The sequence below is a fragment of the Pyrgilauda ruficollis genome, unplaced genomic scaffold, assembly GCF_017590135.1.
Source record: "Pyrgilauda ruficollis isolate IOZ18807 unplaced genomic scaffold, ASM1759013v1 scaffold102, whole genome shotgun sequence".
Classification (NCBI taxonomy): Eukaryota; Metazoa; Chordata; class Aves; order Passeriformes; family Passeridae; genus Pyrgilauda; species Pyrgilauda ruficollis.
In genome coordinates, this window is record NW_024508324.1 from 231961 (window position 1) to 248405 (window position 16445).

Here is a 16445-nt window from a genome sequence, read left to right on the forward strand (position 1 = left end):
CCCTCAGTGTTGGCAATGCAAATGTTACAAAGCCACAAGATTTACCATTTTGCATCCAACTGGAAATTCATATGAACCAAAATATTCCAGTAAAGCCTTGGAGGTGACACAAGGCCAGTGAATGAATTTCCACAAATGAGCAGAGACAAAACTATGCATTCTAGATCCAGAGCAAAAATTCCAGCCAGTAACCCAGGAAGAGATTTTGCTCAAGCCCATCAGGAAAGAAGTCATTGTTTGCATACAACATGATCAATTCTCAGCTCATTCAAGTCAGAAAACTAAACAGCACTGCCACCTCCTGGATTGAAAGAAATCAACTTTTCCTGCTGAAACATTCTGACTTCTCTTTAAATGGCAAATTACCCTAAATTGTGCTGTAAGTGTTATATTCAACTAAATAAGGGCAGTAAACATATAAGACTTGAACACATTAGATTGCTTGTAGAAATCATTTATATTGCAACATGTAAGAAGGCTGGAGAATGTTTTCAAATACTCAAACATCTTCAGCTTTCTGTCCAGTGAAAGTTATACTTTGCTATTAAGTTGCTTATTTTGTTTTATTTTCTCCATAAAAGTAAAGAAATAACATGAATTGAAAAAAAAAAACAAACAAACAAAACCAGCTAGTGTCAATGTGTGCATCAACACGCATAACACATGCAGCATTTTCGTAGCATGTACAGTCTTAGAAGTCCCTTCTCTTTGAAAAGGTCTCCTTGGTCTAAGGTAGACCTGCATGTCCTGAATTTTCAGGAATGGAATACAAGGATTGAATGCTGTGAGGAGAGGCTGTACATGAGCAGTGCAATTTTGTAATCTCAGATTTCTCTGTGTAACCTCCCTGCTCCTTCACACACAGAGTTACTCACCCACTGTTGTTGAGGACTTGCTTGTGGTGAGCTGTCCTGAACCTGGACAAACAAAACCCAGGGTTAGAACTTTACTTCTTCCTCTCTGGGAGCACCTCTGTGGTTGCTTGGGCACAATTAAGCAGCAGTTAATCTGCTTTTATATCTGCATTTTTTGCTCCCCGCACTCCAGGTAATGATATGGTAGTGCCAGCTTGAGTGGCTTGGTCCTGAAGCTCAAGTGTCACAATAAACATAAGAAAAAATTATGTGAAACCCAAGTGTTTCAATAACTTCAAAAGATTTCTTTCCTCCTTCCATCTTCCCCCCACTAAAACAGGAGCAATTCTTTCTTGTCTTCCCCTGTAAAAGTTCTGACCTGAAGTCGGTGTCAAGGAACTTGTAATGAAACTTGTGGGATCTGTTGAAAAAAGAAAAGTTATAACAACTTCAACATTAGTACTAAAAGGAAAATGTACATTTTCTGACAAATAAAATTGCTCTACAAATAAATTAGGAGCCTCAAACCTATCTATTATTTGTCTATTTACATACAGGTGCATATATATATACATACCGGTGAGTGTACATATTTACACCTGAACAAATTCCTAGGTAAATGAGCAGATTTGTATTAGTGTTTGTAAACTGCAAAACATTCTGGAAAAATGGAATGTGCATTTGTGATTGCTCCAACAGAAGTTCCATTTCCTTGAGGATGCACCTGGAATTTCCAGCTCCCAAACAGTCTTTTTTTTTCCTCTCTGAATTTGCTTCAGCATCCCTGTTTACTACTTTGACTTTCTAAATTAAGACTCAAATATGTGAGTAGGATGATGATGTCTTTGACTGAAAACAATCCTCATGTCACTGCAGGTACTGGATCCTGTACCTCAGTTTCTAGGATGAGGGGCCTGAAGGAATGAAGTGGGAGATGCAGTAAGGACTTCTCTATAGCTTGTCACCCATCAGTTTTGTGGGTAGAAGTTGATGACCATTGGCCATCACCAACTTACTTTTGTTAGATATTCCTGCTCTCCCAGACCTAGTGCACAAACTTGCAGGAGGATTTCCCACCAATTTTTGATCAAAACATGCTTATTTAGCAAATACTATTAAGATAAACTGGACCATTCTGGTCACAGTGCATTCTGTGTCAGCAAATTTAGGGACATAGTTTCTTTGGCAGAGAGAAGAGCAGTGAATAGATGGATTGTTCTCACAGCTACTGCAGAGAAAAAAAAGCTTAATTGATACCATGACAGGTTTTCAAAGAGATATACACATACACACACACACACATATATATATATATTTATACCGACATATCTGTCTATATATTTACTACAGGATAACCAATTTAGAAGGAATTAAACATTCCAAGACCTAAATCATAGATGCATGCAGGAGCAAACAATTCTAAGAAGACAGTTATCAAGGAGCTACATCTTGAAGACTGTTGAAAAATTTTGGTTGCTACAGATGTTCACAAAAGTGCATGCACAAGTTGACAGCAAAGTCCCTAAAAGGAAAACACAGGAAAGTGACAGAAACAGCAGTGATATAAGCACAATTACTAGAAAATCTCACTAAAGTATCGAGTTGAGATGGAAAAGGATGTTTTTAGGGTCAGCAGAGCCATAACCCTGCATCCAGCAGGTGTAAATGTACCCAGTATGGTAAAATGCGGTATATTGTGACATTTGGACTGAAACATAAAGAACAAGGAAGTAGACAATATGAACAAAACCACAAAAATTACGTCAAGCAGACCCAAGGCCAAGGGAGCAGAAATTCACACCAGGAATACTGTTGCCATTCCAACCTTGGGTGCAGACAATTCCCAACTCCCTTCCCCTTTCCTTAGGAACCTCGCCCAGTCTCCAAATTTTGCTTGAGGGTGATTAACAACATTGAACTTAAGACCAGGGGAGCATTAAGATAGCATACCAGAGGAAGGGGCAGATAGGAGAAAAAACTGAATGCTAGCAGTTTAAATGGTATCTTTGGGAATAGACTACAGTACTTGCACACTTTGGACTATACACGTTGGTAGGCCTGTAACCAGACTCATGGTAACTCTTTCATTACTATGGCTGTAATTAGAATATCAATAATTACTTGTCTCCTATTTTTATAGGGGCAGTTGTTTAGCTGGCCTGGTACCCTGCCCTGGAGAGTTTGTATGTGACAATTTGCATGCAGTTTGTATGTGACTACATGCCCCTAGTGCTATAAAGCACTTATTGTAATGTTTATCTCTCTGGCTGATTTTGGCAGGTTTGTGAGACTAAGTTTGTCTGCTTCATGTCTTATCATCATAAAAAAACTTCCAGGGATAGTGGAAGGAAAATCTGTCTGTCAACATTGCTTAGTAAATCAATAACCACAGCATAAGAGCAGGACTCCCCAGCCTGATCTACCTCCCTAAATCCACAAAATCTTCAGCTTGCAGCTCAGCTGGTTAATGGAGACTCAGCTTTTTGGTTGGTACTCTAATTAAGCTCCTACAGATTTTGTACAGACTACAGATCACTCACTGCTTTCTCAAATAGTCAGAAATGGTGAAAGCAGTTAATTATCATTGAATGGACCCTGGCAGTCAATCCCCAGCTGCAGCCAGGGCAGCTTTACTAAGTTATGTGAGCTGAACAGCAATTCTTGTTTTCCATTCATCTTGTACTGGTAACAAAAATTAGTGCCTGCTTTGAGAAAGATACTGACCTGATGAGGTTAAAGGTATCGCTGTAGTAGGATTTGCAGCAGCTACTGGAAGAAAGCAAGTTCATTACAAACTTCTTTTATAGCACAGTGTCTAGTTTCAAATGACAGAAATAAAGATTAAAAAGAAATCAGCTGTTACTATTTCTCATTAAATCAGTGTCCTGTCAGTGTCCTGCTTCTCTCCTTTTGCCTCGTTCCCAATCTTTTCTCAAACTCCATGATCTTCCCAAGGAAGAAAGATCCCAAAAATGAGTTGAGGTTTCAAGGTTTCAAAGCCAACTGCAGTTTTTTTCAATCCTCAATCCCTATTGATTGCACTGCACACAGAATGTCTTCACCTGGGAAATCTCTCTCGAGGCTTTTTATTCTATAGAGATTTGCAGAGCACCTGTGTCTTAGAGAACAGTATTTAGAAGAGATGAATGAGTTAAAATTAACCTGGGACAGTTTACAAGAAAGAAAGTTACTTTTAATCACTGTGAAAACTCACTTCAAGCAAGTCACACCTGTGTGACACCTCTCTCCCTCTCTGAAATAGGAATGTCTCTAGCAGAACATATTGATATATTCAAAAGTGCCACATATTGAAGTTCTTAATTACTTACAATTATTTTATTGAAGCACTCCTGGTAGAATAGGCAGGTGATTTCTCATGTGAAAAGAGGCATTTCAATGATCCACAGCAGAAAAAGCTTGACTACCTCAAAGTTCATCAATGGATGAACCTTTTAAGAGGCTCTTAATTATTTTTTTGGTGGCATTTCTGAAGTAAAACGAGCAATCAATTTCCATAGTGTTGTGCAGTAATTTGTATTAAACAAGCAGCAAAGAGAACTAAATATGTCCAGATTCTGAATTTAGCCTTTGAATACTTGAAGTATTTAGCAAAAAATGCAGCTTTTGGTACGGAGTAAGAGACATGGCACAGCAGATTGCCACTCCTCAGATTTTACTTAATAATAACTCCAGCAGGTCTTCAAATGTCAGCTAATCAACTTCTGCTTCAGATTGTTTTTTAACCTCATCCTCAATGAAGAGCTGTTTTGAAGCTTTTTTTCAAGTAAAAAAAAAAATTCCCACTGATCTTGAAGTGCTTCCATTTAGACTTTGATATATTTTCTAGTACTTACATAAAATATCTGTATATTTGCAGAATTTAAAGCAACCTAGTCCTCAAAGCCCTGTTCCTTTCCCCCCCACTTACATTTACCTAGGCTCTACAGGAATATCGAGCCTGTTCCCTGGATGCACTGCTCCTGAAGCAGTTTGTTTTTTCTACAGGACATATTTTTCAGTAAACAAGTCTTTACTCACTGCATCTCTGAGCCCTTTTCTTATTCTTTAGCAGAAAAAAATTGTAACTGTATTTACTTATGAAACAACATGGTTGGGGTGTAATTGCTTTTATTAGAGGGCTAAAAATTACAAATATTATGCTTCATAAAAGGTGAAATTGACTGGTTTTCACTGGGAAACTGCTACTTTGCCCTTTACTCCCTCCTTAGGGAATACTGGCTCATACTTTCTAGTAGAAAAGGTTGTAAATTCTTCTTTAAGCTGCTACTGAAAGTTATGTAATGAGGGAGGAGGGCACCCTAGAGAAAAAGTAACAATCCGATTGCTGTCTGGGAGCCAAAGATTTCATTCCTGCTACCTGTATTTCTGAGGGGCTTTTTGAATTAAAACCAAATACCAACAAACAAACAAACAAACAAAAACCCCAAACAAACAAAAAACTCTCAAACCAAAAAACTTTTTAGTATTACCTGTGATTTGTATGCTGTTCACATCAATTTTCAAAGCCTTGGTAGGATTAGGGTTATTTGCAATGACACCCAAAACCAGCTCATTTTTTATTTTCTCAGCTGTTACCATCTGGGTAAAATAAAGGGTGAGGATGACAACCACACTAGCAATACAAAACAGAGAAATCAATTAGGTTATTTGAGCTGATGAAAAAATCTGCTATACTACATCATCTAGACAATATTTCATTCTAACTCTGGTTCTATTGGCAAAGGCAGATTATTTTTTAAATATTGGCTGACAAAGATGATATAAAGAAACATTTCTTAATCATCAGGTCAGTATGAATCTTGGAGAAACTTTGTTTTTTCTTTATTTACTCTTACTCACACTATCAGAAAAAAAACCAAGACAACATTCATTTCAATTGCTGCAATGGAGCTGAACTTGAGGAAAACTAAAGAAATAGCTTTACTGTTGTTCAACAGCTGTATTAGTTTTAGCCCTAAAATATTGAAGGTGAACCTGGAAGTATAATGAAAATTGTGTAATATGGCAAAATATAATACAAAGTGAGCACTTTTATTATGCAAGTCTGTGGATTCTGCATTTTTGCAGATCTGCTGTGTGATTGTCTGGATTCTCACAAGGAAACAATGATGGTTGAAAACAGAGATATTTAGAAATTGTGGTTATACTACATTTAACTTCTATGAATTTTATCCAGAGTGCTTTCTGTTTGTTCTCTCCATCCTTTCTAGAGACTATTATGAAGTTTTATGTTTGCAGCTAGAGTAAGGTAATGTTGAAGTATGACACTTGCCAAAGATAAACTTTTTCTCCTTTACTTAAATTTAGGCGTAAACTTTTTTATCCTTAAACTACCCACTTGCAACTGACTCAGTAGTGCTCTTTGTAAGGAGTGATTAATCCTGTCGTTTTGCTGAGCATAGTTTGTAGTTTGCAGTATGTCGAAAAGCTCTCCTTCTTGTATATTTCTGATAACCTATAGGCCATGCTGAGCAAACAAAAGGTTTTATTGCTGTCCTTGTGACTCAGCAGCAGCGTTTCAAGGGTGAAATGCCAAGCAGATTGCCTGAAGGGGTAAACACTTTTTAAATGAAAAGAAAATAATGTCTGAGACAAAGTTATTGGATGCAGAAGTGAAGACAGATCCTTACTGTTGTATAAAAACAAGATCCCACATTCAAAACCAGCAGTTTTTCTGCAATTTCTATGATTATTGTGTTAAGATACAGTGGTGGGATGAGTTTTGCCGACACAGTTATTTACAGTTCAGATATCTGGGTTCCCATTTCGGCTGACAGAAAGAAGTTAGCTGTTCTTTGGCATAATTGGTCTCCTAAAAGGCATCTAAATTGACCAGACGAGAAAACTAAAAACCCAGAACTTACAAAGGCAGTCTTGACCAAACTGCTCAGAGATGTTTCCATCTTTGATGCCCAAATTTTGATGAGAATGGTCCCTTTCTTTGTGCAGAACCCAAATTTCCTGATTGGATCTACTTTTACAAGGACAACACTTTGGGAGGGGCCTACTCCTAGTGCTGTGTAGTCCATTCCCTTAATGTTATATAATCCTTCATAAAGTCATCATACTCTGCTTTCTAGCTAATAGGGATATGTCCTCACTATTTCAATCAAAAGATTGCTCCAATGTAAACCTGCTTCCCATTACTTACTGATATTCATGGTCAGATAATACCCCAATATCTTGTTTGGTTTTTTTTTCAAGGACAGCCATTCAAATAAACTAATCTCCTCCACATATTTATCAACTTTTTGTACTTACACTGATATCACGAGAACATGTGGTAGCACAAAACTATTGATCTGTTTTCATGTAATGTGTACTTTAATTTTCTGGGTTCACCTATGAGACACCAGTTACACCATTCATTTCTCAGGGTTCTTCAGTTCTGCTAGAGTCAATCTTTCATCCTCTGTTTTGTTCTTGCCTATCACAGTGTGTCATTAGACTTCTGTTGATTTAAAACTTGAGTTACTGGCAGTGACATGAGATCTGACCTCAGTTTAAGCAGTTTTACATGAGCAAACTCAGCACAAACCTATATCTTTTCCTTTCTAGATAGTTTCTTACCTTTCTTTCTCTTCCATTTTTCTTTCTAAATTGACAGTCCCAGGGAATATCGCTTTTTAAAAATCTAATCCTAAAGGAAGTTTTAAGAGAAAATATATGTCTTGAAGCTTCATCCTCTTTAGAGGACCTTATCTAAATTCTAAAAATGTTTGTTTTGGGTTTTTTTTTTAATTGATTTACAGTCCACAGAAGAATTGTCTAAATTAGTAGTATCATTGTCTCTTGCCTATATTTTAAGTAAACTTTTTTATACACAATTACCCGGTTTCTGATGTCAATCTGCCATGGTCATCTTCAGATTTCCTGTAGAAAAAGAAGCAACAATAAAAAGAAAAACCAGAACCAACATCACATATCTCCCACTGAGTTTAGAATGTTTTGGACAGGATGGGGACATGTCCTGGAATTGTTTAATAATGACAGACAGTGTTACACGTGTTTTGCTGAATCAGGACCTTATTTAGAATAGTGCAGATGGAATTAACACCACAGACCTGGCTGCATACATTGGGCATTTTAGTCAGCTGGCCTTCAGTAGGACAACTAACACCCCAGCATATTGAAAATGAGCTTTACTAAATGAAGCAGATTCACAGAATCTTTAGGACACAGAGGCTGCAGCTTTTCCTGGTGTCAAATGACAGCCTTACTTGTTAACACCCTAAGGAATGTGAATTAAGTGGATCTGTATCCATAGGGACATATGAGTGCCTGAGCCTCCAGACTTATGTCAGGAGATCTCTAACCTGAAATTTGTTCTAGATGGCAAGGATCAGCAACCCTGCAAACAGCACATTGGCAAAAAAATAATTCAGCAGTTCGTTGAAATATGGAATATTTCTGGGTGGGTGCTAGGGCTCAGCCTTACTGGTTTAGTCAAGGCAGGGACACACATCAATTTGAGAAGGAAGTTTGCCCAAGGAAACACACTGGTGACAAACTGAGCACATTGGAAGATGTAAGATGTGAAAGGCATAATATAGGAGGTTCCCAAGGACATCTTGATAATCAAGGTAAATACTTCTGAGAGAAATACCTAAGTAAGGACTTTTGACATTTATTTTCAAAGTTAAATTAAGCTGTACCTACTTGAACTGGGAGATTTCACATCTCTCAAACTTGTATTTCAGATCACTTTCTTGAAAGATATTCTGTATCTATATGAAAAAGAGAAATCTTGAATCAATTTCAATAATTAAAAATACACCCATTCTCACACTATAATCATGGTTTCAATACTAAATAACTTTTTCTAGACTACAGAAGCAAGGTATTTCTTTGATGAGTCACTGATTTTCTCAGATAAGGAGTATATTGGGTTCTGACCAGGCTTAGGACCTGAAATAGCTCTTTTTTGGAAAGAAAAAATCATCAACAGCAGTTAATGTTAAGGAATTAATGTACCTACAAATACTCTTGAATAAACCACAAGCTGATAGGTTCTTACCAATTTTTCAACATCAAAGGCAAGGACTTTGAAATCAACTGAGGAACTGTTTTGTAAGGTGGAAGTGAAAGATGTGCCAGAGACTATTTTTAATATTCCCATATAACCATGAGTATTCACATCTGCTTCAGCTAGAAAATGAAAAAAAAAAAAAAGGTGTTTTAATTATATAGAAGTAAATGAAAAATATTACATTAGATTTTATTTCACACGGATCATCAATACAATAATTTCTAGGGTTTTTTTACTGCTTTGCAATCAGAGATGTTCTGCCTAGTGCTCAGTTTAAAGAAAAAATATACTTTTTAATGTTTACAATAGTTGTAATGCTAATAATATTTTTATTAATTATATTTGTCCTTAGTTCTCATTACTTTCAATTTTGTTTTAGATGTTGTTTTCCTGCAACACTGAGTGCATAAAGGATACAATGATATGCCCAGTTATGTCTAACACAAGGGACAGAGATGAACAGGAAGGCAATTAGTGAATTATTAGTATTTTGTATGTTCTGGTTAAAAAAATATTACGAATTATTGCCTCAGACTTTGTGTATTTGTGCTGTGCCCTTTTTTATATGTGTAAACTGGTTTCAATGACAGCCCTGGAAACATCCAGTGTCAGAATTGTTAAACTATTTTTGACCTGACCTTTCTCGTCAAAACATACATGAAATTCTGGGAGAATTTATAAAAAAATTAGACAATTGGTCCTTGTTGCAAATTTAATCTTGACTTTAATATGCTACAGGACATGAGGTATACATAAAGGAATTCATTATACATTAAAAAAAGATTTCTTCATTGAGTAACGCACTGGAAATTCTCAGAAAATATCTGAATTAAAGCTGATTGATAGGAAATGCCTTTTGCTTACTAGTTGCAGTACCAGTGGTATTTTAGGTTGTGTTTGAAGGCATTAACATCAAAACAAGTTTTAAGACAAAAGCAGATGTCAGAGACTGAAATATTATCACTCATGGCTTAAACATTGTTATGAAGGAGTTTTGCTCATTATGGCAAAACTTCATAAAGAAGCTGCAACCACCAAAGCTCTCTCTTCCCTGGAGACACCTCCTAATAGGAACCTGGGCATTCCCACCTGGCCCAAACGTATATTAACCCACTGGATTCTGTGTTTTTCAAGAAACCCTCACCACCAAGAAGATCAACAGGATGCCATCGGGATCCATGGAGAGTTGATATTTTCTACTTAATCTATCTCCACCTTACTCTCCCCTTCCAATCCCCTCTTTCCTATTTCTTCCTTTTAATCTCTCTCTTGTTTACTGTTAGATAAAACCCATACTATTGACTTTGGCATACGGTCTCATTAGCATGTTAATTTGGGCAGAGGCATTTCTAATAAATTTAACAACTGAATCATAACAGCAGATAAGCAATAAATACTACAATGAACAGTTTATTATGGAAGGCATAGCATAATGACACCAATTTAATATCAACTAGTGATAGCAGACTGCTTTGAGCTTCTTTGAGACTTGTCCTTAAAATAATTGTAAATCTGTTAAAAATACTTCTAAATAGCAAAAGCTTTTTTAAATTATATATCAACTATAATTAAAAATATTTTATAATCATATATTTACACTTTTTTTTTTTCCTATTTTTTCTTCTAAAACCAAAGGCATTAAGTAAAAGCCTGCCTCTAGATTCAATAATACACCCTTTTATTTTACTGGAGTGTGATAACATTCTGGTAAGAATGTAAGAAAGTTGGTAGGTGGTGCAGTTTTTAAGATCAGGAAACAAAAACAATGGCAACTGAAGGAACAAACATGGAATTCTGACATAATGGTTTTGGTTGGTTGTTTTTATTTTTTTTAACAAAAGTCTTACAGAAAGTTTAGTCTTCATGAAAATTTAGCTGTCAGAATGAAATAGTATGGGTTTTTGGTTAATGAAAGCAGCAAAGTCATAAATGTAGCAGAATATTTCCTCAGCAACAAAAATAAACTGTGAGACTCTCTCTAGTAGCTCCATATCCCTTACATGTTTTGGAGCCCTGAACTGGATGCAGTCCTCCAGATGTGGCCCTCCCACATAACTTATATCCACATGATTTCTTAATAAAAATTTTAGTTCCATTTAGTTCCAAAATCATGAAATATTGTTATTTCAATTTAGGTTGCTTTGAGTATCAGTAACTTCTTCCAGCACATTCTGAGCACTGAATAAAGACTAAGAGTGACTTTACCTGAGCTTTACATGGGGCAGGCAGCTGACTGATGCAGGAGCTCTCTCACACCAATAAATGACTTAAAAATATTTCTTAAGTAAAGAAATTAATAGATTCCAAGGGATGGGCCCCACAAACTCTAGGAGATTATTAGTCTTTCAGTGGATTATTTTTATTCTGATTCAAAATTCATACATGGGGAAAAAGGCAAAATTTCACAGTTTTCCATATTACCTTCACTAGTTCATGAATATGGTGGAATAACCCAAGCTTGATAGCTTGGATTGCATCTTAGAGATCTTTCCCCAAGACTAAACCATGAAAATTATTTTACATGCCTTCAGAGCATGATTCCAGTGCTTGGCTTTCCCCCCTATTTTGTTCACATCATTTTTCAGGAGAGGAAAACACATAAACCCTAAAACACCACTTCCCCTGCCCCCAGCATTAAAAACATAGCATGAAAAAAACCCAAAAAAACAACCAACTACAATTGTAAGAGCACTGTCTTCAAAGTCTAAGGAATTCCTAAAGGTCTGTAGCTAAAGGTTGGCTACTTACCTCGTTCCAGCTCCTGGATTGATAACCAAGAAAGTACAATCAGACCAACACTAACACATACAAAAATTGCAAGCAGAGAAGTAAAGAAAATCTCATAGCTACTAAGAGAAACATATTTCTCATCAGATAATTTTTTTGCCTTCATTTCTATCTCAAAAATCTGTGTGAATTAAGGACTGACAAAAGACACAGCCTGAGAAGGAAAGTAATAATCCACACAAACAGATATTTATAGGAGATGCTTGTAAATGAATTACATCATAAAACTTCACTGACATAGGTTTTTATAGCATTCCTGAGCAGTAATAATCATACACAGGATATGCAAATAAGAAGAAAAGAAATCCACTCAGAGGGGAAGCACTGAAGATTCTTGTCTCAGATGAAGAACAAGCAAACCCACAGAAATGTAAGGTTGGTCACTGGATTTGCACTTTTTCTTGTAATTTGGTATTTTTAAGTGACAATATAAAATATTGCTGCCAAATGTATTGCTTATACAGTTTTCTTTTTTATAATTCCTCACAAGGGTAATTATAAGGACAACAGTGAAAGCCGTATCTTTCCTCATTCTGCTTAAAAAGTTCCTTTAGATGTAATTTCATTTATAAAGGAAGTGCTGGGAAATGAATTGTTTAGTAATGTGCCATAGCTCAGCAACATGTTCAGCACTGAACAGTAATTCAGCAGCACAAATTTAATCTGTGTAAGACATGGTTCTTTGACCACAGAACTGGAGAACTAATCAGAGAAGACATTATGAAATGCATGCTTGTTTTATATTTTCTTGCCAGGCATAAATGTGTCATGGGATGCAAGTCCTTGATAAAGTTAAAGCTCTGTGGATGGTGAGAGCTGCAGCTATAGTGGAGCAAGAGTAAATTAGAGAAGCAGTGTAGCAACCAGTGGAACCATTTGGTTATAAATTTAATATGTCAAAACTTTTGAGCTTCAGAAAAGTAAAGCAGCCATACTGATTCAAAGTTTTGAGCCCTGGGAGTTACTGTTTCTGACTCACCCAGAGTGCTAAACCCAGATTTGTGGTATGACACTCTTCCTTGTGGAGAATCTGAGCACACCAGACATATTTCTGACTGTCAAAGGAAAGGAAAACTTCTGAGTCAATCTTTGGAAGAGAGAAGCTCTACCTAACTGTTCGTTGGCAGAAATGGAGGTAATATAAATTGGGAAGAAATGAGAAAGTCTTGAAATTAGACTCTTGGATGACACAGCAGTTCTCTGTCCACTCTTTGAGAACTATGGTATTTGAAAGAATTGCCATTTGAAAGGATATAAAGCACTAAATCCCAATCAAAATCTTGACCTGACAGCAGGAACCTCAGTTCAGTGTCATACCATACCACAATAAAAGCAATATAGTAATATTTCACATTACTAAAAAGAAATAATTATTTACTTAAACCCAAAGTTTTTAAAACAGAATTCATTGCAGCTTAGCCATACTGCCCTTACAGAGCAAGAGAAAACAGAGACTATAACTTGCAAATGGATTAGATCTGTGGGTCATCATGCTAGACAGAGTAGGAATTGCTTTTGTATATATTGTATATCACAGACACACACATACATGAATACAAATGTGTGCAGATATAGATGCATACTTATGACCAGATCATGTTTGTAATGCTGAGCACTGCTGAACTCTGGCATAGTAGTGTCGTAACTTTTTGTGCTTTCTCAGCAATAATTTTAATATCCTTAATTTCAAGGGGTTTAACTTTCAACATCTTTCTGAGCACTGATTATATCACATAAATTGATGATGTCTCTAAATAATTCGCTTTCTCAGCTACACCTATTAGGTTAATCTCACACCTAGCAGAATTGTGCCATTGCAGGGTGTAGGGGAAGAATGTGAAGAGGAGGGAGTCACAGAGAGCTGTTATGGACTGACCACAAGCCCTCAGTCCTCATCTCCCTGCACCACTTGAGGATGGCTGTAAATCACTTTTGCCCTGCTGTGCTGAGGAGGGCACTGAGGAATCTTCTGGGTGGGCATCTGGCAGCCAGACAAGGTTAAATCACTGCAATTTTCCATGCTGCCTGAAACAATATTAGTCTAGTCCTGTCTTATTCATAACAAATTTTTTTTTTGTCACAAATATGAGGAGTTTTGTGTTGATGGACTTAGGATTAGTTTGTCACATTTTGCATAATTTCACTTTTTGTATCATTGACATTATATATCATTAATAAAAGACTAACACTATTACCCAAAGATGCTGTTGCATTTTAAATTCTGAATTAATGTTCTAATGGTGAAGAGATTAGCCCAGAAGAGTAGAAAGTTCATTGACTCCCTGCACAATGATTTTCTACTCCCTTCTGTGTCTTATTGGAATATCAGCTGCTGCAATTTGTGTTTGTTGCCTCTTGGGCTTTCCCTTTGCAATTCTGAGAAGAGTCCATTTGCCTTCTCTGCAATCATCCCTTAGATATCTGAAGGCAGCAATTAGACATCCCTATCAGCTTGTCAGGCTCAATCAGTACTGGGACATTGGGTTATTTCACCCCAGATGCTGAACTTTGGACTTGTTGACCTTGGTTGAACATTATGAAGTTTATTCCAGGCCGTTTCTATGCCTTTTAATGACGAGCACATCCTGTGACTGCAAACTGCCCTCTAGACATTGACTTAATTTGCTTCTACTTTTATTCCTCATATAATTACTTTTCTTGTTCATCCTTCTTCTGCAGTCTTAGTTGCATTTAATTTTTGGGATAATCCTAAAATTTGCTTCTCACTTTACTTTCTTTTGTGTATTGATAAGACTCTTGAAAATTGGATTTGCTTGGTTTGCTACATGACTAAACTGGTGGAATGGTATGATCCACTCAGGAAAAGAGTGAGTATTAGACACTGTTACTAACAGTTTACTACCATCTACTGCAAGTTGTGGATACTCACAGGTCATGGACACCTTGCAGCAAAAAATTAATCACCCAAGGAAATAATGCAAAATTAAAAAGAAATTAAATTATTCAGTTGAAACTAATAAAATCAGTTGCATGTTATTTTCGAAATTCTAGTTTTATGACACTACTTATGAGCTTTATGATAAAATAATACAACATGATTTAAAAATACTTTAAATTATATAAAGGCAAATACTCTATTAGTGTGGTAAAACCCAAAGAAAGATGACAACTTATTTAATTTTGATAATTGAGGTTTTAATAGTTATTACTATAGCCATACAAAGGAAACATCAGGTTAGGTAATTTTTAAAGAAATAGGCCATTGACAGGGTAGAAATCTAACAGATTCACAATTTAGGTCATTTATACTGCATCCATATCTGCAGCTCCACAGGTTTTCTAGCCTTATTGGGCTGCTTTCATTTCCTTTCTTGATCAGTCTCCAGTACAGGATGAAAAGACTGCTGACACAGGAGGAGAGGGGATGTTGTGCTCAGATAATTCCTCTAATACCCAGACTCTCACAAACATACTTAAAGCCTGACATTACATTAATAACCAGCTCTCTGTGGGAAAACATTTTGTCACCCCCACAGACTTGCCTTGACCTACCAAAACAAAATGGAAATCTGCTTTCTTTTGGCAGCTCTTTTCAGATGTCTCAAGTGTTTGTCCCTTTCCCTGTGCAGACTTCCAGAGAGGGAGATAGATAACCAAAGCAAAAGATTGCTGCGAAGGTATGGAAACAGACCATGAGCTATTTTCCCCACTGCATCAAAAGGATAGGTTTAGAATGGAGATCACATGGAAGAACAACTTCTCAGTAATCATAGAATCATAGACTGGCCTGGGTTGAAAGGGAACTTAAAGATCATCTTATTCCAACCTTCCTGCCATGGACCGGGACACCTTCCGCTAGATGAGGTTGCTCAGAGCCCCATCCAACCCATGCCTGTGCCTCACCACCCCCAAAGTAAAGAATTCCTTCCTAATATCCAATCTAAACCTACCATATTTCAGTGCGAAGCCATTCCCCCTTGTCCTGTCACTCCAGGTGCAAGTAAATAGTCTCTCTCCATCTTTTCATCTGAAGGTCTCCCTTCAGGTACAGGAAGGCCACAATTAGGTCACCTCAAAGCCTTCTCTTTTCCAGGCTGACAAACCCAATTATCTCAGCCTTTCCTCACAGGAGAGGTGCTCCATCCCTCTGATCACTTGGTGGCCCTTCTTTAGGTGTGCTCCAACAGGTCCCTGTTCCTCCTGTGCTGGGGACTCCAGAGCTGGATTGCAGAAACATTGTATTTTATAAAAAAAGAGGATGAAAAATATCCGTGGTGGTGATCATCCAACTGTGAAACTTCATATGAAAGGAAATACATGGACCTCATTTACTAAACCAGCTATCAGACATTTTAATTAGAAATATTTCATTTTTTGTGTAATTCATTATTAAATGTTGCCTGACTAAAAGTCACATAATATACATCCCCAATGTGCTATTCTCTCTTCAAAGATCTCATATTTGACCCAGCAAGACATAAGTTGGCAGAGGAGTACATAGTACTTGTATTCACCCTCTTTTCACCCTGGGTTTCCAGAATAACCCAGCTTGGAGGGCTATATCTTCTGTTTTCTGGAATCTACTTCTTGTACTGAGGTTCTTAGAGAAGACCACAAAATTTTAGAAGTGCATGCAGTATTAAAGATGTCAGAAATGAACAATATTATTTTATTTAAATTGGATTAAAGGTGGTGAGAAAACTATGCTATAGAACACAAAAGAGTAGAAGAAATTTGGGAATACCTATATTTTAATTAAGAGAAAGATATGAAGGAACAGTGTCTCCATTTCC

At 36.7% G+C, this 16445-nt stretch overlaps 1 protein-coding gene across 1 annotated transcript in view; it reads right to left on the reverse strand.

Moving 5' to 3' along the window:
- The window catches only part of TMPRSS15 (transmembrane serine protease 15), a 52547-nt gene extending 40750 nt beyond the window's left edge, over positions 1-11797 (reverse strand). Inside the window, exons 1-7 of the mRNA XM_041469255.1 lie at positions 11653-11797; positions 8893-9023; positions 8535-8602; positions 7707-7748; positions 5345-5487; positions 3579-3623; positions 876-917 (exon numbers count right to left, since the gene is read on the reverse strand). Coding sequence (XP_041325189.1) covers positions 876-917; positions 3579-3623; positions 5345-5487; positions 7707-7748; positions 8535-8602; positions 8893-9023; positions 11653-11797 — 616 coding nt within the window. The remainder of the gene's footprint in view (positions 1-875; positions 918-3578; positions 3624-5344; positions 5488-7706; positions 7749-8534; positions 8603-8892; positions 9024-11652) is intronic.
- Positions 11798-16445: the final 4648 nt, after the last annotated feature.